The sequence below is a fragment of the Strigops habroptila genome, chromosome 1 (assembly GCF_004027225.2).
Source record: "Strigops habroptila isolate Jane chromosome 1, bStrHab1.2.pri, whole genome shotgun sequence".
Lineage (NCBI taxonomy): Eukaryota > Metazoa > Chordata > Aves > Psittaciformes > Psittacidae > Strigops > Strigops habroptila.
This window is the reverse complement of record NC_044277.2, coordinates 11898285-11925018: the sequence shown is the minus strand read 5'-3', so window position 1 is coordinate 11925018 and position 26734 is coordinate 11898285. Positions and strand designations below refer to the sequence as shown.

At 42.5% G+C, this 26734-nt stretch overlaps 1 protein-coding gene across 2 annotated transcripts; it reads right to left on the bottom strand.

The window, feature by feature from the left end:
- Positions 1-744: 744 nt before the first annotated feature.
- ANXA13 (annexin A13) lies at positions 745-25447 on the bottom strand. Of its 2 annotated transcripts, XM_030486383.1 has the most exons (12): positions 25365-25447; positions 23624-23698; positions 12277-12355; positions 9966-10060; positions 8079-8249; positions 7407-7440; positions 7241-7320; positions 5467-5535; positions 5153-5254; positions 3153-3228; positions 2214-2326; positions 745-1081 (listed from the first exon to the last, which is right to left on the bottom strand). In XM_030486383.1, exons 1-12 carry the CDS (start codon positions 25377-25379, stop codon positions 962-964), a joined length of 1029 nt encoding a protein of 342 aa, XP_030342243.1. In that variant the 5' UTR covers positions 25380-25447; the 3' UTR covers positions 745-961. The 2 variants fall into 2 exon arrangements, with proteins under 2 accessions (XP_030342243.1, XP_030342254.1); XM_030486394.1 differs by lacking the exon at positions 23624-23698 and having other exon boundaries at positions 25365-25431.
- Positions 25448-26734: the final 1287 nt, after the last annotated feature.

The window sequence follows — 26734 nt, the reverse complement described above, 5'->3', positions numbered from 1 at the left end:
CACACAGAAATGCTCACAAGCCCATCTCCATGACACAGACTTTTCTATCTCTTCTTTGTCAGGTTCGGTCATGCCATTTTTCACCTACATTTTCTCTCATACAATATAGGATTTTAGGGTAATTCAGTGAGAAAACAACCTCCGGTGGTCTCGAGTTCTGCCTCCAGCTCAAAGCAGGTGAGCCATGAGATCTGACCAGGTTGCTCAGGCATTTATCCCGACAGATCTTGGAAACCACCAAGAATGGAGACCATGCAGCGGTCCTGAGGACCACGTCAGCCTCTCTGGGAACAGCATTTCCCTGCCTGACAGATCCACCTTATGAAGCCCCACCTCTTCCTCAGCTATACTCCTGCAACATATCCCGGGAGATGGTGCCAAGGGGGACTGCAAGTCCTTATCTCCTTCATGGGATAACTTAGGAGGTGCCAATGTTGAGAGGGCAACTTACAGACAGGGAAATCACTCTGGCCTTCCCCACTGATAGCAGGACTTTAATCAGGGCCTGAATAAAATCATTAATTCACAGCCCTCAGGTTGTTTAAAGAACTATGATAATGGGCTGAGAAGAAATTACTATCCATTTTCTCTTGGCAGGACTCTAACGGCATGACATGGCACTTGTTGAATTGGAGAAAGAACAGGGATAATCTCCAGAATGAGAGAAAGACAGAAAAATCTACCCAGAAGAAACAATGTCAGAAGATTCTTCCACATATGCAAACACAAAGAGGTCAATTTACATTTAGGTTTTTTAACATGGCTTTATTGCTTAAGTACATTTGGTGAGATAGCCATAACATAAACCTCACGTCCAGCATTACTTGGCAACACATTTCCCAGCTGGAAAGAAAATAAATTGGATTTTTTTCTTTGTGCTAATGCCACATTTTTTGAATGCTATTTTGGAAGCTAATCAAGAGGTGGCTGCTCAGCATGCCTCTTCATTCTTGATGGCTTTTTAGTGCAAAATAGCCAGCAGCAACTTTCCGAAGTCCCCAGAGGTATCAGATCGGACAGCTTCAGCTAACGATTTCTTGTACATTTGCTGGAACTTCTCCTGTATTGCTGGCAGGTCGCTCTGAGAAGACACCAAGAGCCTCTTTAGAAGAGTGGGATGTGCTCTGAGCAATATGCTCTGCTCCTACCAGTACCCCTGGGGTCCGATCCAAGGTCCACCACAGCCGGTGGGAGGAGGAGAGGGCAAAGAAGGAGGTCTAAATAGCTTGGAGGACTTTCAGCTTAACATTCAGGTTTGAGGTAAGCCTATGTCAGATGGTGCAGTGAGGGGACACTAGCTGTGAAGAGGGGTACAGCCCCGTTTCCAGGGGCTCCTCTGCCCGGTGCAGGCACAGCCTTGGTACAACTCCATTGCAGCAAGCAGGGAAAGAGGCACTTCCAGGAGTGTGGCTAAAAGAGAGTTTTGTTCCACCCACAGCAGTAATTTTCTGGTTACTATGGGGAGGGAATTAAACGCCTTGTCTTGAGCTGTGCTGTGAAAAGGCACCCACAGCACAGGCCTGAGCTTTATCTCTGTGGGGTATTAAATGTTATCAGGATTGGACTGTGCCTCAACAGAAAGACTACCCTGAAGCCTAATTTCTCACACTATCATCATTGAGAAATATGCTCTCCTCATCCCTGTGAACAACTCCTCCTCTATGTCAAGACTGAAACAGCCATGGGGTGACAACCTACACAAGTTATGAGGAAGGAAGACTTAAAGACTGTTTTTAAGATCTCAAATGTCTTGTGCAGTTTTGTGCTTTTTAAAATGACAATTATCTCCTTTGGCTCTTTATTTTTCTTCCCTACTCCCCATCTGTTTTTTCCCAGCTGGAATCAGAGAGAATTGGCAACATATGTTCATATAAGCAATTCTCAATTTGGGAACTGGTGCTTAATCATTACTTAACTAGGAATTTGCTTTTTCACATCCTATTGGGGCCAGATCTCCCCATGGGTTAGTTTTAACCAGGTACAGTTGACTCCACTTGAAATCGCCTGCATGCTTTCTGGTTTAGTTCTTTTGAAAACAGAAATATATGTAATATCAAAATCAGAGTTGCCTGGGTACAAAAGTGTGACCACTGATGTCATCGGGCTGACATGGCTTGACTGAACACATGATCTACAGGACTCACTCCACACCCTTTACGTTTGTATTTCTTCCAGAGCTGATATGAGGTATGACAGGTTTCAGGGTACCCTACCTCAGCCCTGGTCACAAGGACGCGAATCAAGGTGTCTTCATCAGTCCCAGATCCTTTCATCGACTTGTGCAGAAGTGTAGCAAAGTAACCTGGGCAGTCTTTGGCACAGCTGACTAGAGAAAACAGAAAGAGGCTTCATTATACTTACGTATTTACACTTTGTGATATACGTTCAACAAGAAGGAAATAAATAAGGAAGAAATAAAGGAAACTCTCTAGGGTTCATGCTCAGACATATGACCTGGTAGGGCTTTTATCCTCACTGGTCCCCTATCCGTATGCAAGGAGAAGTCTTGGAGTCTGAACGGGACATACATTTCTCCACATCGAAAGTGTGTTACACAGTGGGATTATCAGCACTGAGTACTTTGCCATTCCCCCGTGAAAATGAAATGAATGCGAATGGGCATTTGCCCTTCTGGAGTTTCTCTTGCCCATCTATTCTTGGGGTAGCTACTCACTCCACAGCTCACAGGAGCAGGATTTGGGAGAACCTAGATTCGGATGGATAACAACAATACCAATAAGATGACCAGAGCCAGGGCACAAACTTAAATGCCTGTCACTGTCATTCCCAGGGCTAAATTGCTATTGAAGACCCTGTACATTTTTGTAGCGGCTGGCTAGCACGCTTCCAATCATGCCCAGGCATCTGCTAGGAGTTATCAACAGCCACGGGCTCAGGGGCAGCTTAGAGGTGGCCTCCCTGTGTTAGATGACAAATAATTTAGGGAGAGAGTTGTGCCTAGCAAGTTTTATTCCTAAAACCAAGAGGTCCAAATCACTACTGGAAACTGTCTTTTATTTTCCTGGCAGGTATGTCAGCTCAGTTTAGGGCTATCTCAATGGCTGTCACCAGGCTGTACACAGATCCCCCACAACCAATGTCAGATGATGGCAAGAACTAGAAAAGAAAGCTCTCGACACTTTTTTTCTTACCAAGAGTGAGATAAGCCTTCTCAAGATCCCCAGAAGTTTCACTTTTAATGGATTCTTCTATGTCCTTCCCACACACCTACAAGGACAACGAAAAGGAGCCATAAGAGCTGCGTCTGTACACGTCATCCTAGTTCCATAAAACCAGTATCCAATTTAGGATCCAATGGCAAAAAGCCAGTTCAGATCCCTTAGAGCCTTTCCAAGGGAGTAATTCAAGGGCAAAGGAAGTTCTCCTCTGGTATAAGCACTCACAGATCCAGTGGCACCAAGAGAAGAAGGTCTATGCATCCAAGTAAAGCACAGCAGTTAAGAGATGGATAACCTACATCAATCAGTCTCATTGTATCTGGGGGCTTCTAGGACAAAGAAGCTGCATTTTCTTCTTGAGTGACCCCCCTAGTTATCGAGCTTCCTCTAACCCCTCTATCAAAGGCTCTGGATGGCTCCCACACAAAAAAGATAATTTTTGGAGCTTTACCAGCTCTATGAAGTTTTGTTGCTTATTGTCTTTGGCTTCCCAGGGAAAGTTTACAAACACTGCAGTTGTCCCTGAGCTTTTGTGTTATTCTGTAGGAAAGGGGAAAACCAGACTTCAAAACAGAGTTTATCCTGAAATTCATGAGCCTCAAAGGCTTTTACTTTGCTCTGGTTTGCCTGCCGGGGTGGCCCTGCATGGTTCAAGGCTTTAGTGGACTTATAGGTCAAAGCTGGGAGAGTTTATGTTCAAGGCAGCACAAGGTACCTTCTGAGGATTTAGGCTTAAGTTCTGCAAGACCCCAACCTGGTTTACATCTGCCCTACTTATCTTTCCAGCTGCAGAGGAGGACTGACGTTTGCATGGCTCTAATCTTGGCCCACTTTTACTTCAAGTACAGCCAGGCAGGATGTGGTGGATCAGTTTGGGCAACCTGATCTGCTTGGTTTTAGGAATCAAAAAGCCAAGGTAGCTTGGCATTTAACTGAACCTCCAGGGTGTGGGCCACTCCAAGGGAGTATCAGTCAGTGACTGGGTTTGTTCTCCTGCCAGAAACAAACAAAAACTTGGATTAAGCTGCAAACATTTTTCCAACTATGGGTTCCTTATTATGCTGACACTTAAATATGGCCTTGACTGGAGTTTTTTTCATCTTTGGTGCCAAGGGTTACAGTTTTCTGATGAATCTCCAAGTCATCCTTGGGAAGTTTGGGACTGTGACCCAGAGGCTAGAGGGGGGACACTCTCCTGGGAATAAATGTCACTGCTGAGCTTCCATCTCACTGCAGGAGAAGATGTTGGATCTCCCATTGCTTTGACTTTCTCTGGTCATTTCCAGCTGAGTGGTCTCAATGGAGGTCAGCTCCAGGCCCAGCTATGAGTAAGATGTCCCTGATGGGTAACACAGGGAGAACTACCAAACAGGATCCTGCTGCCTGCTTTGCCTTTTGTTTGGAGACAGAGGATAGCGCAGCAAAATACCTGCACAGGTTGTTTGCCCAGCATGGGCAGAGAGAAAGAGGCTGGAGGTGTGCCTCTGCCCAGCCAATACGAAGCAGGGGGATCAGGAGGAGAGACCTTGACAGGCTCTGCTTTGGAGATGGAGAGGAAAAGACCAGAAAAGCAAAACCCTCCTTCAGGGCAGGAGTCTGTGAACCTGTCCCTTTTCTGGTCCTCCTGCAGGAGGGGGGACAATCACCACTAAACTGTTGTGGTAAGGAAACAACATGGTGACATTTCTTTGGCTGGATGCTGTGTAGGTTATGAAGGGGAATAGGTTCTTCACTGGCAGAAGATACAGCTTTTATCCCCTACTTCTGTAAGATCAGGATTCAATTGTATAAAAATGTTTTCCAGGATCCTTAAAGCATTCAGGAAGTTTTAAAATGGCAAAGGAAGGATTGCCTGCTATACACAGAATTATTTAGGTTAGAAAAGACCCTTAAGATCATTACATCTCATTGTAAGGTCTGCAAACTACATGTCAGGGCCTGTGCAACCCACAATGCAGAAGAGAATAACTCACCTTTTCATAGGCTTGAAAAGTAGCTCTCAGCTGACTGTAGCTTCTCTTTGCTAAGACCACATTGAAAGCCAGCTCGTCTGTTCCCCAGCGGCCTTCTCCTGCCTTAAAGATTCCATGTTATTTCTTTGAAGCATTTGTTTATTCACAGTAGAGACAAAAAGTCGGTCCTTGATCAACCAAGCTCCAGCCTATGCCCCCCTTGCCCATCTTCTTACACTGCCATCACCCCCGTGTCTGGTGCATATAGCCACCCCTGAGGCAGCCCTTGCTGCACAGTACGGAGCAAAAAGGGATTTTTCCACACTTGCACTTACTTTATAGAGATCTGTGGCATCTTGCATGGCGAGCTCTGCATTGACCTCGTGGGTCTCATCTCGGGTTGCCTACAGGAAAGGACATGAGTGTAAAAAACCCAGATCAAGCACTGGTTACATTTCGTAGTGGGAAGGTAGATTGTCAGCTTGTGGCCTGCACGAATATTTCAGTTATAGCTTTGCTGCCATCTGCTGACAATTGCCTAGTACTGGGGCTCAGTGGGACTTTGTGATACAGCTTTGAAACGTATGTTCATGTTTACCACAGCTTGTGGTTTTGCTGGCCTTAGAGGTGAAGCCTGTGTGGTAGGGTTTGTCTCCCAGCTTCATTTGCTGTGTGCTGGGGTGCTAATGAGATTGCAACTCTGATGCCTCTGGCACAGAAAGGGACTATGGCATTCGACCATACACTTGCGGATGCTCCCCTGAGGCAGGGTGGCCTGCTGGTCCCGCTCATTCCCAGGCTCCTTGCCATCCCATGGGTGTTCCTGCTCATCCCCCCCATCCACCATGTGTCAGGAGCAGAAAACTAAATCAAAGGAAAACCTGATCTGAGTTCTGAGTTAGGCTTGCTTTGAGGAGGGACAGGCTAGAGTAGCTCCAGAGGCCCCTTCTCATCTAGCTTGTTCTTCGGTTCTGCTTTCTGCCATGGTCGTTAGCTATTTTTCCACTGGTAGGAAGTGGTAGTATGTGTGGCCAGATGCTGGGGTGGGAATGGGGCTGAGATGTGCAGACAGAGCTGGGCAGGATGGCCCAATACAGCCCCAAAAGGGCTGAGCTACTGGGTATGTCAAGCACCTGGGGCTCAAACCAGGTTTGAGTTTCTCAGGAAAGCAGCTGGTGTATCTCATCCAGCTACTGCAGAAGGTTCACAGTCCCTGCAGTGAAGGGCTGATGGTTTCATGGTGCTAGATATGCCCTGATAACTGCAAAATGTTTTCCTGACTAACCTGTATACTCTGAGAATTCACTTACACTGGAATTCCTGGTGGAAATTCTGAAGGACTAATCTATGAAAAAAATCTATGAATACTATCTGTCACTCTGGAAAGTATACCCCAAGAGGCTGAAGAAAGCGGTATCAATGCTTTCCAGAATGGGAATCTAACCCTGATGTATTCAGTGATGTGTCTGTTAGGTCTTTAAAGCTTCTATTGAATCTTCGAGTTTCTCAGGGCTGCCTGATCAGACTGACCACCACGTTGCATTTCTAGGTGTGTTCCTACTCTACTCAGTTATACTGTGTTTTTAAGAACCTATTTTTTTGTTTGTTTCAGGTAGGTGATTTAAAATAAAGTGTGTTCTAATGGAAAATCTGCTTTTTTTGGTGAATGGAAAACTACATAACAGCAATCTTTCTTACTTGTTCTCTATCTATCTGACTTGTAAATTCCTCAATCTGAGATGGAAACAAGATTTTGCTGGACTTGGGCAGAATTCAGCATAATGAAGCCATGACCTTTAATGAGTATTCTAGCCATTACCATGCTATTAACAATAATAAAATAATGCTGTTTTCTACAAAGTAGCAAAATTTATGTAATTACTTCTGATTTTATAAATTAAATTTTTATATATTAAAAGCTATAGATATAGAAGGTTCTTATACTTAAGAATGCCTTTTTCTTACTACAATTACCTCATTATTGTATCACCTATAATAATTACATTATTATAAATACCAGCTAATACTTATTATGATTACTCAGCATAGACAGGATAAAGGAAACATCTCTTTCAGGCAGCAGCATAAGAGGAAAGCCCCCAGCCTTACCTCTAGCACAGTGACTAATATCTTCCGTAGGGAGCCACTTGTGTCACTTTTAACATCAGACTCTAGATCCCTATCAAAGACTGTGGAGAAAAAAAAATCTGTGAGGGTTCACCCGGTGATAAAGGCTTTAAATGAAGGTGTTTGTTTGAAAGACAAGACTACTTACGCCGTTTGTATGCCTCCTTTACCTTTACAATTTCCTAGGCAAATAAACAAATAAATAAGGGAGATGATAAATACATAAATTTAATAAAGACACAATTAATAAATAAACTCCCCCCTCCTCTTTCAGGAAGTCAGTACCATTCCCATGCTGTGTGAGGTGTAGCAAGCAGGGAGGCAGGAAAAGCCAAAGTCCCATTCCCTGCTCATGGTGGGACACATTGTGGTGCAGAAACACGGCTCAAACCCAGCCCAGTTCAGGACAGCATTTCAAGGGATGCCTGACTTGTGCAGGTGTCCCCCCGGTTTCACTTGTGTTTAGGCGTAAGCTAAAGTGCTTTTAGAATAGAATCACATTTGCATACCTAGGAGAAGCCACCTCTGAATGGTCAGAGCGGTGCCAAAGCTACCTTTTACAGGCACCTGAGGATTTCTCTATCACCAGTGTTACATCTGTGCCATCCATGGGACATATGAGTAGGAGCAAGGAAGGAATTTGAATTACATATTATATTGCTTTTAACTCCTGGTATGGCAACCTTACTGCTGCAACCACTGATGAGAGGCATTTCAGCCACAGAAGCTGGTCTGGTCCCTCCATCTTCTCGTCCTCCCAGAGGGATGCTCTTGGTGAACTCTTTGCCCTGCTACCTAAGGTCATGTATGGTGCCCCAACCTTGTTGCTTTGTGTGCAGAGAATCTCAATCAGCAGCGACTCATCCGTCCCAACACCCTTCATCGCCTTCCGAAGCTCTCGGGCCTTGTACTCGCAGGGCAGGTCCAGCAGAGCCAGCACAGCCTTCTCGAAATTCCCACTCAGCTCTCCCTTCAGGACCTCTTCCAAATCCTGTGGGGATAGTCAGAAGGGTTAGTGCAAAAGCTGAGGGGGGATTATAGGTTTTCTTAATTTTTTGGGGGGGAATTTCATGATTTCAAAGCTTCTTCTGTATCAAAAAAGGGACAAAAACATAAAAAAGCTTTTAAATGCATAGACTTTTCTCCTTTTTTAGATAAATTCCCTAAAATTTTTTGTTTCAGATTAAATGATTGCCCTATCTTTAAATACCAGCTGATATCAGTCCAGTTTTCTCTTGCTTGTTTAAATAGATGCAACCCAGTGTTTTTAAAAGCTTAACAATCTGAAACACAATGCAGCAACTTCCTGCTTTGAAAGAGCTGCAAAAGGAGAAGGGATCAAACCTACCAAACGTCTCTTCCAGTTCTGGTTAATACTGACTTACTGGAAAAAACATCAGATTTCTAGAAGTGCTCTGGTGCCACATGATCAGCATTTTTTCCACCAAAATAAATAAACAGATAGGTAGACAGATAGATAGATAGATAGATAGATAGATAGATAAATCAACCTTCTGTGCTATGATCTACTTAATTCAAAATTTAGTAAGACCTGGAGAGGAACTTGCTGGTGTATGTAAGCTGAGAAGGATGCCTACTGATGATTTATTTGAAGCCCTATCTGCAGTTAACATTTCCTGTAGTATGGGAAGTACTTGACAAGTTCAGAACAACAAACAAGAAGCCCAGCTCTAAATCTATTGTTCTCAAATACCCTTTTACACAATTGCAAGTGAACACTCAGTCTACTCAAGTCAGAGGCTGACACCGGTGTTGGAGCAGTTTCAACACCCACTATGAGACTTGCTGCCTAGAGCACCAGGAAAGCGAAATGGTACAACCTGGGGCTCCTTCCCAAGAGATTCAGGCTACCTAGGCAAGCAAGAAAGGATGCTACATGCTGGTGTAACTGAGCTGTCTCAAGGCATTTGCCTCTTTTTAATGCCTATTTTTATTAATCCTCATTATTGAACTAAATTTATATTATTTATGTTGCCAAAAATCTTTTATCATGCTTGCTGTTTTACATATAGAAGGCTTTCAGGTTCAGTGCTGCATATCTTATTAACTATTAATGACTAATGACATTAATGACTAATGAGCAAGCAGACCTTAAGAAAATACCAATTCAATAATAAACTCTGCAGGATTCGGCTGTTTACCTAAATGATATATTGGAAGCTTTGTTTTTCTTACATGCAAAATCATTAAGGCAGTCTGTGTTTCCTCCTTCTGAAATCAAGTGCCCAATGAGACTTGTTAGTTCTACTTCATCACTGGAAGAAATCAATTCTACATCTATTAAGCTCAATAAAAATATAATGATGTAAGATCAAATAGTTTCTCTGAATTTGCATTTGGTCTGAGAAGAATTCTGACTTAAAATTTCCCTTTTACATTAATTCTTTTATCTAAATGTGCTGAAGATGAACACAAACTGAAATACATTTTATTTTAGTTACATGTTATTTTCTAGCTCTTTGATTAAAATGCTTTGCTCTCGTTATAGCTGATTTCAAGAAGACTGAGGCTTAAGATTAGAAATACAATTGGTATTTTAGGAGATAAAATACATTGCTGAATCAGAAACTAACTGGTGTCCTCCTTAAATCTACTGTGCCCTTGATATTTTCAAAAGCAGAGGCCTGTAGGCTATATTTCTAGCAGGCACGCATCTGAGACAGGGAGGCCATTTATTCCAAAATACCTTGCTGTACAGAGCCTTGTATTTCTGTTTTATTTGTTGTCTCTGCTCTGATGTTCGACTCGACAAGATTTCAATGATTTTCTTTTCATCGGTTCCTGAAAAAGAAGTTGTGCATAGGAGTTATTTAATGAGGAATCTAATGCAGAGGAAAGAAAACATGACCTCTAAAGAGAAAAAAAATCCTATACATATATCCCCACTGGTGGTAACTTCAGGATTTGCAGCATCTAAGATTCTTTTGGGGATATATTTAACTGTAGTCAGCTATAATGTTCAGACCGTCTCATGCCGCTCATATTTTATCACAGGAATTGAGTCTTCTGTTTGAGAAGGTCAGAACCTGCTCCTAAAATCAGTGCCCATGGGCTGAAATACAGTTTTTTGGTGGCAAAGCTTGTTTGAGTAGTTCCGACAGATCAGCCACCGTCAGATCCAGTTCATTAAGTGCGCAAACACTTGTGCTGACACAGCAGAACGAACAGTGTAGGGTGAAGGGTCAGGATAAGTTTAAATCAGCTTCATTAACCCACAGCCTGGATGCACAGCCTGTACAAAATGGGTTGTGCTTTGTGCTAAACGCTGTCAGGAAGAGGAGCAGGAACCAGCCTTCATGGTCTGAGACTCTGCTGCTGCTGTTCTGCTTGGCAAAAGTAAGTGAGAGTGAAGTGGGAGCATTGGGTGCCCTAGTTATGGGCAGCACAGCAGCTACATCTCCTGGGAACCCACAGGGGAACTGAACATGCAGCACTCTCCAGGAGAAAGCCCTCAGGCAGTGCTGAGCTGTAACTTAAGCAATGGATGGAAACAACTTACTAAAGGCAATGACCTTGCAGTTGTACTTTTCTTGTCCTGAACCACATAAAGAGATGTTTGCACTAAACAAAGCTATTGGAAGGCATTTGTTATGTTTGTGGCTAAAAGGACAGGATGGCAGCAATGTTACTTGGATGCCTGAAAGATGCAATACAGTAGCTATTGCATTAACACACATATCCTACTGCACTTGTGTCTAATGGCCAGAAGCTTGTCTCACACGTTATTTCTTCAAGACAAGTTTTGAAATGCAGAATGCATATGTGATGGGCACAACCAAAGTGACCATAGCATATAAAGAGTTTAGATAGCAGATGAAAGGCATCAAGCCTTATGCCAGGTCTGCTGACCCATGCATGCCACATTGGTGGACACTGCCCTGTACTCTCCTTGTGCTCTTCCATCTATTGCATCCACCTACTGGGCTTTATGCCATGCCTCATCTCAGCCTCTCAGGAGCAGGGACTAACAAGAGTTTCCAAGGAACTACAAAGGATAAAAATATAAATTATATTAGCATTCAGCAACAGCTGACATGTTTCCAACCGTGCATGTCACCACCAGGTACATTCAAGACAACTTTAGGGCATCTTGCCCAGTTCTTTCTGCTTAGAACCAAGGCAGAAGGCATGGTCCAATTTTAGAAGGAAAAGCACTTGTACCCGACAATGTGGGGTTAAACCCTCAGTAGGATAGTCCTCTGGGGAACTGTCTGGAGGGGGCTCAGTTGATAGGGCAGGAACAGTTCCGAAAATTCAGCACTTAACCTGCTGATTTGGAATGTCAGTGCTATACCAGGAAGAAAGGCTTAAATATATGTTTACTGTGCAAATGCCTGAAGTGAATTAATAACTTATTGCTCTCATGTGCTGCCTGGCTGTTCTTCCTCTGCTGGACATTGTCACTTCCGTGCACCTGAGGATCCCATGAATGCTGTGCATTCCCCATTCACATCAGTGCACTGTCAGCCAACTTACTTCAAACTACCTTAGAAGATGGTGGGAGCCAGTATTCTCGGTTAAAAATCATTGATGCAGATTGAGAGCACCATTTGTTCCTTTCAGCTGATGGAGTTGCAGTGAGCTCTGATGAACATATGGAGGTGGTGATATTTTTATGGGTCCTTGAAGGCCTGGGAAAGGACATATAGCCATGACCTTAATCTGATCTGACTGGCTAGACTCCATGACTGTCATAAGAGTCTTGACAGCTTGATGTTCCTATTGCAGGGAGCAAATATCATGTTTATCCCAATCCCCTGCAGCCAAGCAATTAACAAACTAGATCTTACCAGTATTTGAGGAACAAACTGGCTTCCCTTCCCATGTATCTTAATCATATAAAACTTCATGGGTGTGCATGTTCTTTGAGTCACCAAGTGACAGAAAGCAAAAAGATTACCTGAAACTGATTGGAACAGTTGTTTCGCCCTAAGCTTATGTATATGCTTTTTATAATATTGAATTGCTCTTTGTGTAAAGAACAAGAGCTTTCTTACCTGCTCCTTTGCAGGCACTATGTATTTTCTTGGCATCTCGGTCTGCATCAAAACCATGGTGATGACGTTTATTGGTTGACTAGGAAAACAGAGGCACAACAGACACATGGGAAACAATTTTGCATTAGTCTGAATGACAGCAGTTTGGGCCTGGTTCTTGCTTAATCTTTGTTCACTTCATCTAACTCACAAAGTTCACACTGGGCTTTGCTGAAATACTGTATCTATCACTAAGGGTCCACTATCTATCACTAAAATGGGTCCACAAATAGCTGTCACCACACGACACATGGTGCTGATCCTATATAACTTTGTTCTGCCAGTTCAGGCTTATTCAAATAATTTAAAGGTAGTAACTTCATACTAGACATCTTAATGCCAGATCAAATATTATTTGTTTGTATCACTTTAACAATAGGCCAATATAAATGCCTTGTCCGATGTGTACAGAACCAGGCCCAGTCTCTGAAGTACATTTCTATGTATTAGGAGCTTACAGTCCCAATCAGCTGAATAAAAACTGGTCCTGCAAACCTTTCTTGCATCAACGCATTCATGCAAACAAGACAATTGGAGATATATAAGGTGATAAAGCAGTTGGGGCTTTTATTTTGGCAAAACATGTGGTTACCTTGTGGTAAATCTATCCGGGACAATAACTCAAAGTCCACAGGGCAGCAGCAGTTTACAGCCTGACATATCAATGTAAGCAGAAAACCATGCCTGCTCCTACTAATCTGACAAGCTGTGAATCACAAGGGCTGAAGCGCTGTCATACTCTTTATTCTGCTTTTTCTCAGACAAGGGTAGAAGTATCTGAGACCAAGTCAGCAGCATTCTCAACACTTGTAATTTGATGAATCAGATCTTTTAAACGCCTAAACTCTAAAACAATACTGAAAATAGGTCCTAGGCTCTTCAATCAAGTAGAATTAACTATATGCACACCACAGACTTGTGGAGTCAAAGTAGGCACTGCAAGTACTTTGGCATTTCCATTCAAATAGCAACATGTGGATCAGGCTACGTGTTGTGCAGGGCTGCCAGGCACTGACACCAGCACTGTTAATTAAGGATTATGATACCCCAGGGCATGGCAGTCCTTCTGATGTCCTCCTCCAGAAAAGCTTAAATGCCCTTCTGAAAATGCCACCAGCCTACTGAAGAGCAGAAAAGGTTAAATGGCTGATTAACCTCCTTGTCTTTGGGGACCCGACAGGGCAAAGACAATTCCTGAAAGACATTAGGCATAAGATCATTCCATTTGTGGGATAAAGAGAATTTCATCATATGGCTGTGGGCCGAGCTCTGCCATGTATTCATCTGGCCAGAGAACAACCTGTTTTGTTTACAAGTATAGATATACCCTGGAAGTCTGTTGTTGGTATTCATTAAAAGTTTCATGCTGATCTACTAGCTCTGGTGGAATAACTACAGCTCTTGATAAAGGAATCCTCTGTCAAAAGAAGGAGAAGACCCCAGACCATTTAACCTGGCTTTTCTAATGCAGTTAGCAGCTAGGATACAACATACTACTAGTGGCAGCTGCTGTAGTGCAGCCATCTCATTGAAATTGAAAGTTACTTTTACAACAATAGCAATTAGTAAGGTACAATATCGATGCAATAATTCCTCTTGGTCTCTAGCACACAAGGTAACACTTTCATTGCCATATCGTTGTCACAAATGTTGCTTGTAAACGTGAATCCTACTGTATGCTCAACACACACACTTCTCTAAACCTTTCAGACAAGGTGGAAATAGATGCATATAATAACTAATATTTTCCAGTGGGAGATTTTATTTAACTGTCTTCAAATTTCTCAGGAATTTTGTCTGAAAGGAAGGGGAAAAGCACAAGGTTAGAAAATGGATGCACTGATCACTGCCTTTAGCCAAAATGAATTGCATTCACATTTTCCTGTTATGACAGGGTGTACATGCTTCTCCTTCGATGGAATCATGTACACAAGATAATTTTTTGCAGAACATGCTTGAAAATTACACAGCTCTACTTTTCTTCTCCTTTTCTGATTGCTACACCCTCATTATCATTCTTATGAGAACAAACCTCACCTTTGTTCTCTGTCATGCCAAAACAAACAATGACAGCTAACCACACTTGTGGATGATGAATTTGGGGGCACAGAATAATGCGATCCCACAATACAACAGAAGTTTACTCTGGATATACAGCCCCAGGATGCAAATGTTGAATGCACAGTGGGTCTCTTTGCTGGAGAGTCACACAGGCATAGTTTTGACTCAAGGAGTGTGGTCCAGGTGCTCCTCAACATGTGGCAGAATCAATGAGCATCACGGTGTAGCATTCAGAAGGATGCTCTGCTGCCTGTTCGATTGAGTGTGTCCTGCAGACAGCAGTGTGTGGTGCCAGCATGGTTTTCCTCTCTCCACAATATCGAGTTTAACACGCAAATTGTTTTGCAATCCTTCAGTCCATAGTCTAACATATGCTTGGTAGCATTGTCGGAGTTACCACTGTGTTGGGTAATGTGCTCCTAATTACTTCTTGCATCTGTGTCACGTCCCATGGAGCAATCCCAGAGGACATTGTAAGCTGCAGAGACAGTATCCCTGCCTTTCCCCTGTGCAATGTGGAAAGCTGTTTGTAGGAACACATTACAATACCTGAATAAAGTAAATGATGGTGACATTAAAATATCATTATTGATAGTGTTAGTATGCTTTTCAGATGATGTTCTTGCCACTCATACATTTGATGCTGCTGTCTGTGTTAGGCATCCAGTACTGAAGTTATTCTAGAATTGTTCGCAAAGCATTTCTTTGTGAGGGTAAGGACCACGGAAACAGCTGGAAAATCAGTTCTGGAGCATATAATACAGAGAAAAGTGCTAACATACATATAAAATACATAGATTTGACTACTTTTTAGCATCCAAGCACTATTCTAATTTATAGATCCCCAACAATATGTTTCTAGATCACTCCAATAATATCAATTGAGAACTGTTGCTCCACAATCACTTCCTCCTGACCAGGATAGAAGATGCACTGGTGAGAAATGAGAGGAGAAAGGCTTCATCCCACTTTTCAGTCATTCAGCCTGGACAGAAACACCTATGCAAACACACAAAGGCAAGGAGCTGGTCTGTGCTTTGCCTTATTTACCAGCAGTGCTGTGCTTTGAGTATTGCCTTTATCATGCTAATGCTGCTAATGCAGCTCCCACTGTCCCAACCCTGCACAGACACACCTCGTCCTTGTAATGTCATTTTTGGAAGAGTGGTTTGCTCTCTTATGTCTCGATGGCTGGCCAGTTATGCTCAGGTTTTAGCGAGTCTCTGACTCCTAGGTGCAGCTTGTCATTGTGGCCGTTGTGTTTGTGTGTAACAGTTGCAACAGGCAGGAAAATGGTAGCACCAGCAACTGAAATAGCATTGTGGATTTGTAAGGATTCATAAAGACATAAATAACAAAACACAATTCAGAGGAAAATCATGCGGAAGGGAAGGAATGCCTATTTCTTAATGATGTTCAGGGCATGTTTGTTTTAAAGCATCAGAGGAATCTATTGGGTCAGGTCTGCTAAAGCCTCTGTCTTCAAATAAATCACTGTAAAACATTAAATAATGTGCCTGGGGGATATCATAGTACTGCCTGTAATGCTAGCATCAGCTTTATAGATAGGAAAGCTGATACGCTGGGTGACTGACTGTCAAGGCCAAATCCTGAGTCATCTGTAAAGCCCTGGTTAAAATTCACCACCTGCTGGGTCCCAACCTTGATCTTGCCCACTGATACAGCTTTCCCACGCAGGAGAGGGAACACTGTTTCAGAACTGAACTGCTTCCTGCCCTGTGGCTTTTGACAGTGGATTTTCCTGCAAGGGATAAACAACAAAAGAAATTTTTGATGTTTAATACCATTTCTAACTTGTAGGCATTTTTCTTTAAAATTATGGGCAGAATCACTTTAATATATTTCTTGGTTCAGAGTTAGGATCTTAGATTTGAGCAGTTAATGACTTACAAGTGTTGTAGCAATTTTGGTGATAGCATGATGTGGAGTCTGAAATATCATATGGACAGATTGCACACAAATATTCCAGGTGAACATAGGATGTAAGGGAACTTCCTTTCATAAACTGGTACACCTCCCTCTACTCAGTCTCTTCATTTCCCTCTACATTTCTCTCCAATACTTCTGTATTAATCAGTGTAACCAGAGTTACGGTGGTAAGAAATATTCTCACTTCAAGCCTAGCTAGCTGTATTCATGGCCTGTGTCCACTTGTTTTTAATGCCAACAGTATTCCTTAGTCTGAACACTTTCTGCCTCACTCAAGCATATTTTATACAACATTTTCCCTTGCAGCTTTCACTAGAATTGCCACAGACTTATTTCGATTAAACTCTATAGAGTATAACTGATCTAAACTAACACTTCAATCTTGTTGTAAAGGAGCTTTTCCTACTGTAAATTACATTTGACTTTAAGAAGATGTAGGATGAGTTTATAATAGAAGATGGTCAGAACAGTTTGGAGACTGTTGTTTGATGATGGGAGGCTGGAGCACCTCCCATATGAAGACAGGCTGAGACAGGCTCCAGGGAGACCTTAGAGCATCCTTTCGGTACCTGAAGGGGGCCTAAGAGAAAGGGGGCCTAGAGGGCCCCTTTTACAAGGGCATGTAATGATAAGACAAGGGACAATGGCTTTAAACTGAAAGAGGGGAGATTTAGGGGAGATATTAGGGAAGAAGTTCTTTACTGCGGGGGTGGTGAGACACTGGAACAGGGTGCCCAGAGAAGCTGTGGCTGCCCCAACCCTGGCAGTGTTCAAGGCCAGGCTGGACGGGGCTTGGAGCAACATGGTCTTGTGGAAGGTGCCCCTGCCCATGGCAGGGGGTTGGAACTGGATGATCTCTAAGAGCCCTTCCAAACCAAACCATTCTATGATTTTATGAAAACAATAGAAATGGCAGCTGCTCAGGACGGTGCTGACAACACTCACCTACTGCAGTTCTAACATAGATTGATGCTGATAATGCACATGGATAAATGCAGACACAGACCCTTACAAGCAAATCACCAGGAAAAGTCAGCAGGAATGTAGCTGCAGTTGAGATGCAGGTCTGATAGCTATGGGCAGAGCTCTAAAAAGGTCTGGATTGATCCAAGGATGTTAAGTGCCTACCCCAGTCTTCACTTTTGACAGGTCCATTTTATATGCTTTACTCAGTGTATGTCTAATTTCTAGCTTCTCTTTGGTTGCTGTTTTCATTTTTCTTTGGCTTAACAGAAATAAAAATTCAATGTCAAAATGGCAGCACATAGAAGGTGCAGACTGACACAGCCATGCTTTTCACAGCACTGACTCCTGCACATGAGCAGGGTCTGGAATGAAATTTAGGGCAGTATTCAGTTGTCCAAACACAGGTATCTGGTGCTGTTAGAGATGCCCCTGGGTAAGCTGCCTGCTGCTGGTCAGAAGCGAGTGGTCTCCTGTGGGACCTCCATCTGTCAACCTTGTGTGCATGTCTCACGCACCTGAGGGCATCACCAGTGGTTACTGGTCGTGGGCAACAGAATCACACCACAGCTATTTCAGCAGTTTTCTTATTCTTCACACATGTTTAATTATGTTACAAAAATGCACTGGAGGAAACTGAGGTTTTAAAAAGAATGACATAAACCAGTTCCAACCGCAGCACTCTGAGCTCTCCTTTCTACCAAGCAGGTGAGCACCAGAAACCCCCCTGCCTGGTCTCGCCCACAGATTTACATCTCCTGCCTGGCTGATTTTGGTGCCTCTACTGCCTACTGCAGCTGAGGAAAGAATTGCTGTGATAGGTGCAGACATAATGGCCCCGCGCTGTGTGGATTCTATAGTGTCTTATAAGGGTTGAGCTCATGCCTCAGTCTTCTGTTCAGGCGATTTCTAATACAGTCTCTCTCTTCCCAAGATTTTCAAGGAACATAACAGACACTAACACTTTTGAGACTAACACCCTGCTGGTAAATTGCTATAAAAATTGCCCAGTGAGTTCAAATATTTTTAGCTAAGGTAACATATATACATACTGCAGTGTCATGCATCCTGTTCCTTTAAGAAGCCAAGCCCCAAACAATCCATAATATCCCAAAGGTGAGCACAGGAATGGCAGAAAAACAAACAGAAAAAACTCCACAGCTTCCACAGATGGGAAGCTGTGGAGGCTGTGGAGATTTCTCAGTTCTCACCATACATAGTCACTGAGCCACCAGCTCAAAGACCTTCAGGGAACCTCCTCTCCAAGTAATGAACCAGTTCTCCTCCTTCTGAGCGCTGCTAGAGCTGTCAGGACTGGTTTGGGCAGAGCTGATCTGGCTGTAGGCAATGGATAAATGAGCTGACATCTCAAGGTGCCTTCCAATTCTATGATTTTCCATATTTCTCTTTTGTGTGAAGAAGAAGATTTATTCTCTCTTCATGAAATGTAATGAAATGTACCATGAAATGTACCAAACCAGGCAGTCACCTTGTTAGCACAATAAACTATAGGACTGGAGCGCTCATCTCATTAGTTAAATTGTATCTAATATGCTAGGATCACAGAAGACAGCTTCAGGCAAATCAGCACCCATGTGTTTAATTTTTTATCAACACACATACTCAGAATTAATTATTTATCTTGGCAGAAGCCTTTAATGAGCTATAATGCAACTAGAATCCAAGGTTAACTAGATTAACAGTACTGGGTGGGAAAAAAAATGGAATGTTGTCTTAGATCTTGCGGTTTTAGTCTTCTAGTATATCACACATTGTCAAGATAACATCCTGTTAGCAGAACAAACTCTGAACTTTCACCCAAAGGGATAGTCTTAATTACAGTCCACATCTCATCACTCATTTTTAAGCATTTCCGTGTGTTAAGAATAAAACACAAGAAAAAACATGGGAGTAGGTTCCTGTATTTTGATTCTGATCTATTTCCAAAGATGGACTGAAATCATAATGCTACATTTGTACTTCACCAATAGTCTGATTTACTAAATCAGACATTGCCAGTCATAAAGATTTTTTTTCACCCTGTCCTAATGCTACTTTAGGCCTCTTTGAACTGGGTCAATTTTTGGATCATAGCAGAACGTATGAGTTTAACAAGCTTAATCACAGCCTCCTACCCCTATATAAGGTATGTTATTCTTAGACAATAATGTCACCCTATTTTAAACCTATGCATTCCTAATAGAAAATATATCTTGTGTCAGTCAAAAACTGCAGTTGAGACTAGAATGAACATCAACAGAGAAGAGGAAAAACCTTTTCAGCTGTGGGACCCAACCTGCCTGACAAGCAATATACCTCCCTCACCCATGGCAAAGAGCCTGAGGACATGCCTCACACATCTCAGAGCCGAAGGTGGGAGAACTCTTAGAGGCAGAGAACTGCTCCTCAACTGGGAGCTTCTGGCTTTGCCACGGGATGGACAAGTGCTTGGGGGCAAGCTGGCAATGGGGCTTGGTGACCTGAGGCTGCTTGCTGTGCAGCACAGCCCTGGCACACTAACATGGCCCTCCTCTTGGTTGTGTGAGCCAGCCTTGCACGGGGCTGCAAATTCTCCTGGGAGATAAGAGGGTGACTTGCTCAGAAAGCTCCAGACCATCAATCAGAAAGGGCAGAAAAGCAGATTAAACCCATTTCATTTCAGTGTACAGGTAATTTCATGAGAAAAGCTTTCAAATATTAGAGCTCTTTAATATAGTGGAGAACTAAAAGAAACAAAGAACAATTACTAGTACACAAGGTCAGGTGTCATCTAACTGGGAAAGGCTGCTCAGGTGTGAGGGTATCTGGTCATTAGATAGTGGTAGGTTCGCTGTCTCCTACCATGCTTGCACCAAAGAAAGATGTTCTTCTACAAGCTTTTCTTCAGTGAAATTCAAACAGTGGGGTTCAATTATTCAGGTAGGAATTTATGTGAAATGTAAAGGCTTCTAGCATACAGGTCAGGGTAGGTGGGAGCTAAGACTTAATATCAAACAGAAGCAAACAGCTATGGCATGTTGGCAGTGGGGCAGTATTAGCAAGCACTAGGGTTTGTGCCACGGTAATAAAAAGGTGGGGTTGATAAACACCTTTTTGACGTATGCCAATTGGCAAGCACTACCTTCAGGACTATGGGTGTCCTTTCGACCACAAGGTTTCTCCCTCTGCTGTTTTGTAGAACATACCTGTCATTTTTGTCTGCTTGAGTTATTTTCCCAGTCAAACACAATATGTAACTGGAAAATTGCCATCTGCCTCTTTGACTGCTCAGAGAATGGTATCAGTGCCTCCAAATGCCACCCGCCATCTGCCAGGCAGGCTGTCACTCTCTCAAATCCTTACTGCTGTTTTAGGTCTAACAGCTGTATGACAGCAACATGCACTGTTGGGCGAGCTTGTTGCTGACAGTTTGTTGCTATGAGGAATAAACCAATTTCCGTATGAAGTCAATACTGGATAATACAATATATCTAAGTCATGTAGATTAGACTTCATTATTCAACAGCCTTTGCAACGACTCAAGTGACTCTTCCCAAACCGAGGTGTGCAACTAACCTTATTTTCTACATCTGAGATTAAACTACAGTGACAACAAGATTCTAATAGAATCACTTGCATTTACTTTTTCCTATTACAAACAAGTGGCAACAATGAAGGTATTTTGCTCTGACAGTTATTCGAATGGCAAAATTAAACCCACCTCTCTCCTATAACATTCCTTCTATTTCTAAGTAGCTGTTAATATATCATGTCATAATACCTTACGGCTAATTTTTTATCTATTCAATTTATTCACACTCATCACCATAATAGAGAAGTCCACAATTAAGAGAAAAAAATAAGTTGGGGGATGGTTCCCTCACGGTTGAGTTTTACACTGTCCAGTTTTAACGTGTTCAAACCTTCCTGTGGTTGGTGGAACTCCTTAACACAGGTTACTTTTAAAATCAGAGTTAGCTACCAGGGTACCATGCAGTGGGAATGCTGAAGTTGCAAAACTGCAGCTTTTATTTCTACAGGGCTCAATCGATGCTTGATGTGCCAGAGCACCCGCTCTGGCATGGGGCTGGCAGAGGTGACACAGGGCTGACAGGGTCCTGACTCCCCTTGTGTGGCAGCTGAAGCCGAGGCACAACAGGATGCTAGAAATCTCCAGAGATACCATGCCTGTGCTTTATCATAAGTCATGCCTCATGTCACTTCCTTTTAGTACTTGTCTTGCAAATGGAAGCAGAAAAACAAAAGGGGCAAAAAATGGCTTTATTCACATAGGACAAATCTAGAATTTCAAGTCTGAAATAATTCTCTGTTGTACACTGAGGGTGGACTTGTCTACTTTTATTTTATCAGCTATAATGCCTGGTTGGAAAACACTTTGTATGCTGGGCAATTAGGAATAATGATAACTAAAATGGTTGGAAACTGGTGTATTCTGACTCTTTCAGCTCTTCCCCAGTGCTGGGGGCCTGAACAAGAAGGTATTTCTGCCTTCTGCGAGCTATGGGCTTATGGCCAGAGACTTGAACAAGAATCCACTGTCACTGAATAATTGGTCTGCCAAAGTAACAGGGAAGGAATAAACAACAATTGTTGCACTTTGTGATGAGATAATAAAATCACACTGTGATAAGTAATACTTGTACTAAGGAAATGTTTCTACAAGGATAGAAATGTCCATAGCAACACAGAGGTCCTTGTGATGTTTGTGAGCCTATGCCTAAGAAGCAGATACGTTCTTCAGGTTATACCTCATAGCAGCCTTTCAACATCTGAAGGGGGCCTACAAGGGTGCTGGAGAGGGACTCTTCATCAAGGACTGTAGTGACAGGACAAGGGGTAATGGGCTTAAACTTAAACAGGGGAGATTTAGGTTAGACATAAGGAAGAAATTTTCACTGTGATGTTGATGAGACACTGGCACAGGTTGCCCAGAGAAGCTGTGGCTGCCCCATCCCTGGCAATGTTCAAGGCCAGGTCGGATGGGGCTTGGAGCAACCTGGTCTAGTGGAAGGTGTCCCTGCCCACAGCAGAGCGGGTGGAACTAGATGATCTTAAGGTCCTTTCCAACCCAAACCATTCTGTGATTCTATGATTCTGTTATACTTACTTTTTTACCTTCAGGTTCTCAAACCATCTGGCCCACAACAACCTGCCACCCCCTTCTTACATTATAGAGTCCTCTGTGGCAGAAGGTTTGGGCTGTTTTACAATGAGAAGAATAAACTCAAGGGCATCCCAGAGAATCTGAAATAGTGGTTTAAATTAAAAACAAAGAACTTGCCCACCTCCCAGCTTAATTCAAGTCACAAACATCACAGAGAACAACAGAATAATGCATAAAAAGCCTTCTTGGATTCTTTAGAGACAGAAGATTAAAAAACAATTATACAATTTCACAAAAGTCAAAATCCATCAAACTTTTTAAACCATCATATCATCAAAATCACTTTTGCTATTCCCAAAATGTCCCCAAAGCACCTTACTTACAGCAAAGCAGCTACCCAGATTTCCAGGTGGGCTTGATTCTACTTATGCCAATTTGAAGACAGCAGAAGTACAGGTAAGCTTGATGCAAGACTGCACACAGAGAAGGTAACTACAGACTTTAATTCTCTAAGGATGTGCAGTCAAAAACTTTGATTGTAGAAAATGCCATGGATCAAGTTCAGAGAGCAAAAAGCATGTGGAAATATGATTAGGAGCCTTAATGTTGCATCGGGTACAGCCCTTAATTGAGAGCTCAGTTTCCAAGAGAAAGGTACATTTTGGAGCTGGTTGGAAATTTTTCATTGAAAGCATTTTTTTTTCAGTAAAATTTTATACTTTTGTTCAAATTAACATGTTCACAAAGGTATTCATTTTGGTGAGAGCTCCATTTTAAAAAGAGACATTTTGATATGTCTTGATTACATATCAAAAAGTGAAAAGTTCCATTTTAACATCCACGTAATGGAAACTTTTCTTTGATCAATGCTCAGCTTTCAGTGAAAACTTCATTTAATAATGATGTTTTAAAATGAAAGGAAGTTTAAAGCCTAAATCCATTTAACCAAATGAAATACTCATTTGACACAGATGATTCATGTTATATTTCTCAGAGTAGAATTTGGGCTGTTAAAAAATCATTTCTGAAACTTCAAAGCAGACAAAATTTTCGAAAGATGCAATATTCAACAGAATGAAACCACCCAGTTTTACCCAGCTTCCTAGTGCCAGTATTGACCATGAACGAGGACACTGCGCACTGCAGTGTCTCCCAAAGCCACCATCAACCACAGCAACAGATGCTGCAACGCACAGTGCCCCTTTCATCCTTCATCAGAAAAGTGCTTACTGGCTCATCTGCTGGGAAACTGGTAGTCCCTACGGTTGTTTTCGGTATATCCTCTGAGAGATTGTAAGACTTGCTCTGGAGGTTTAAAAAACACAATACACAAGACACTCATGAACCTGTGGTTGCAAAACACATGATTAGGAGAAAGAACAAACTTCAGCTCAAAAGCTCTGTTAAGAACTTAGCATTTTCAGGATGTTCCAGAAGCGGTTCTCTGATACAGATGCAGGCATTTCTCCAAGATTATATGGAATTTCCTAGGGACAAATGCAGAATGATGCAATTCCAAGATGAGTCATGGGCTGAATCATTGAACTGTCTTCAACGTGGGCTCACACCTCTTTGCACTGAAGCCTATGGCACAACTCTGGTGCACTGCACCCACATCCAGTCCAGCTTGGAGCTCATACAACTGCTAAACCTGCCTGAGATGCAGTGTTGTGATCTCTCTTGATAAAGACAGACCTCAACTGCCTAGTTTAAACCTGAATTGAGTATGCTTGCTCTACACTGCATTCAGTGTACTGTCCAGTGAAAAGCCCTCCAGGGTCAGAGGAGATGCCTGCTGACAACCCTACAATGCATGCCTTTTTTGACACATGGGGCTGTGCAGCAGGAGCCTTCTTGTCCTTGTTTTCTATACAAAGATAGGAAGCTGAACTGCTCACTTCTCTCCCCTTCTGCAAGCAAACAGTCTACAAAAGGATGGTGTGGGGATGGAATCATCTACCCTTCCACAGGGAGACAGAAAGCTCCTTGGCTTAGTAGCTGGAGCTTAGTGCAAATGGTATGGGGTCTCTTCCTCGGTCTGCTAAAGAAAATGTCCTGGAGAGCTGGTCCAAAAGTAGTATCTCTCAAGGCCTTGCTGAATTTGAATTAAACAAATAGTCATGTAATAAAATAAATCTTAAAGAAATTAATGTATCACTAGCCTGTATCAGTAAACAGGCTGCCTTCTATTGATACTGTAAAACTGCAGGTTTTCAGCATTCAAGGAGAAAACGTGCTGCTGAATAAATATTGCCTTTTATTAGTTTTAAAATTGGAGCTAAAACCCCCCAACTTCTTCAGCAGAAGCTCCTTAACTTTCAGAAGGACCAATTATTCACAGCTGCCACACACAAACTTTTGACAATCAGGTTGTTTTGAGGTTAAATCTTTATGAAGATTTATATATTTGTTATTAAACACCCAAACATTAGCAAAATTGTCTCAGTCAAAACTCAGGTTAATTTCATGTAGTAAATCCTGACACATAGATTTTAATCAGTCCCTTTTGTGAGCATGCACTACACTTTGAGATTAATCCTGTCCTTACTACTCAGTGATAAACAGCCAAATTTTGAAAGTGTTGGCCTTTGGGACAGGAAGTTTTTAATACATCTTTAGGGAATTATTTTAGTGTTCAGAATGTTCCAACATAAATTTGCTAAACTAACTAAGATTAGTTTTCCCATGACATCCTACATATGGTCTCTTTTCCTCAGAATTAAAGTGCTGCCCTTTTTAACTAAGTCACAATGAGCACTAAAACACTCGTTACAGTAATAGTTTCATTATTCATGTACTGGAACTAAGCGATGCTACCAGCTACATACAACTTTCCAACCCACGCTTCAAGTAGATTCTGAGGTTAAATCTTCATTTGCAGCTGTATTAATGTCATTTAAAATGAAAATTGATGAAAATAAACCCAGGAAATTGTTGCGTTCTTGACAATCCAAATTAAATAACTACTTACATGTGAACTGCCCATTTTTGCTTAGCCTGAGCGTGGAAGATGTAACTCGTCTGCTCTTCAATGAAAGAAGCATATAGATGGAGCAGTCAACTTTTACTAGAGCAGCTAAATCCTACCCAACCCTCGGTTAATCAATAACCTCTGACACTATTTAAATTCTAGTCATTTCAAGGTGGGGTGTATTCATCGCTATATGGTGGCTTTATTATCTGACACCACATCCTGCTGGGTCATAGAGCTGGCTGGTTTCTCCAAGGAAATCAGGATTTCACAATATAAGCCTCCAGATTATATATACTCACTTATCTAATTGTTATTACAATGATTTACAACAGATAGCTATGGTAGTGCCCAACACGAGCTTTCCTCATTTTGCAGAAGGAAGGATGCCTCCACTGAAGAGTTTATATCAGATCTTATGGCATTTAGTAATATGTAATAGGTCATCAAGGACCCTTAGCGCCTACAAAATATTTCAAACATAATCTCACTGCTTTTATTGGGTTCAGGTAGCAAGATTTTGGTAGTGGGGGGGTTGCACAAGTGATCTCTGTGGGAAGAGACCTGGGTTGTTCTCATGCCAGTGCCAGCTGGCTCCAAAATGGACTTACTGCTGAGCAAAGCTGAGCCCCATCAGCTATGCTCGTGGTGACTTTATGATAACATATTTAAAAAAGGGTAAAAAATACTGCACAGCAGCTGTGAGAGAGGAATGAACAAAATGTGAGGGGAACAGCTCTGCAGACACCAAGGTCAGTGAAGAACGAGGGTGAGGAAGTGCTCCAGGCACTACAGCAGAGATTGTCCTGCAGCCTGTAGAGAAGACCATGGTGAGGCAGGTTGTACCCCTGCAGCCCATGAAGGTCCATGGTGGAGCAGATATCTACTTGAAGCATGGAGAGGACCCCACACTGGAGCAGTGGGATGTGCCCTGAGGGAAGCTGCAGCCTGTGCTGGACCAGGCTCCTGGCAGGAGCGATGGCCTGTGGAGAGGAGCCCATACACACAGGAACAGGTTTTCTGGCAGGACCTGTGACCCTGTGGGGGACCCGCACTTGAGCACATGAGGAAGAAGGAGCCACAGAAACAAAATATTATAGATTGACTGCAACCACCATTCCCTGTTCCCCTGTACTGCTTAGGGGAAGGAGGTAGAAAGGCTGTGAATATAGGAGTGAAGTTGACCCTGGGAAGAGGGTGGGGAGGAAGGTGGGTTTAGTTTTGTCTTTATCTCTCTCTTTCCTACTCTATTTTTAATTGGCAATAAAGTAAATTAGCTTCCCTAAGTCAAGCCTGGTTTGCCTGTGGCAGTAATCGATCTCCCTGTCTTTATCTTAACCCACGATGTTTTTCATCTTATTTTCTCCCCC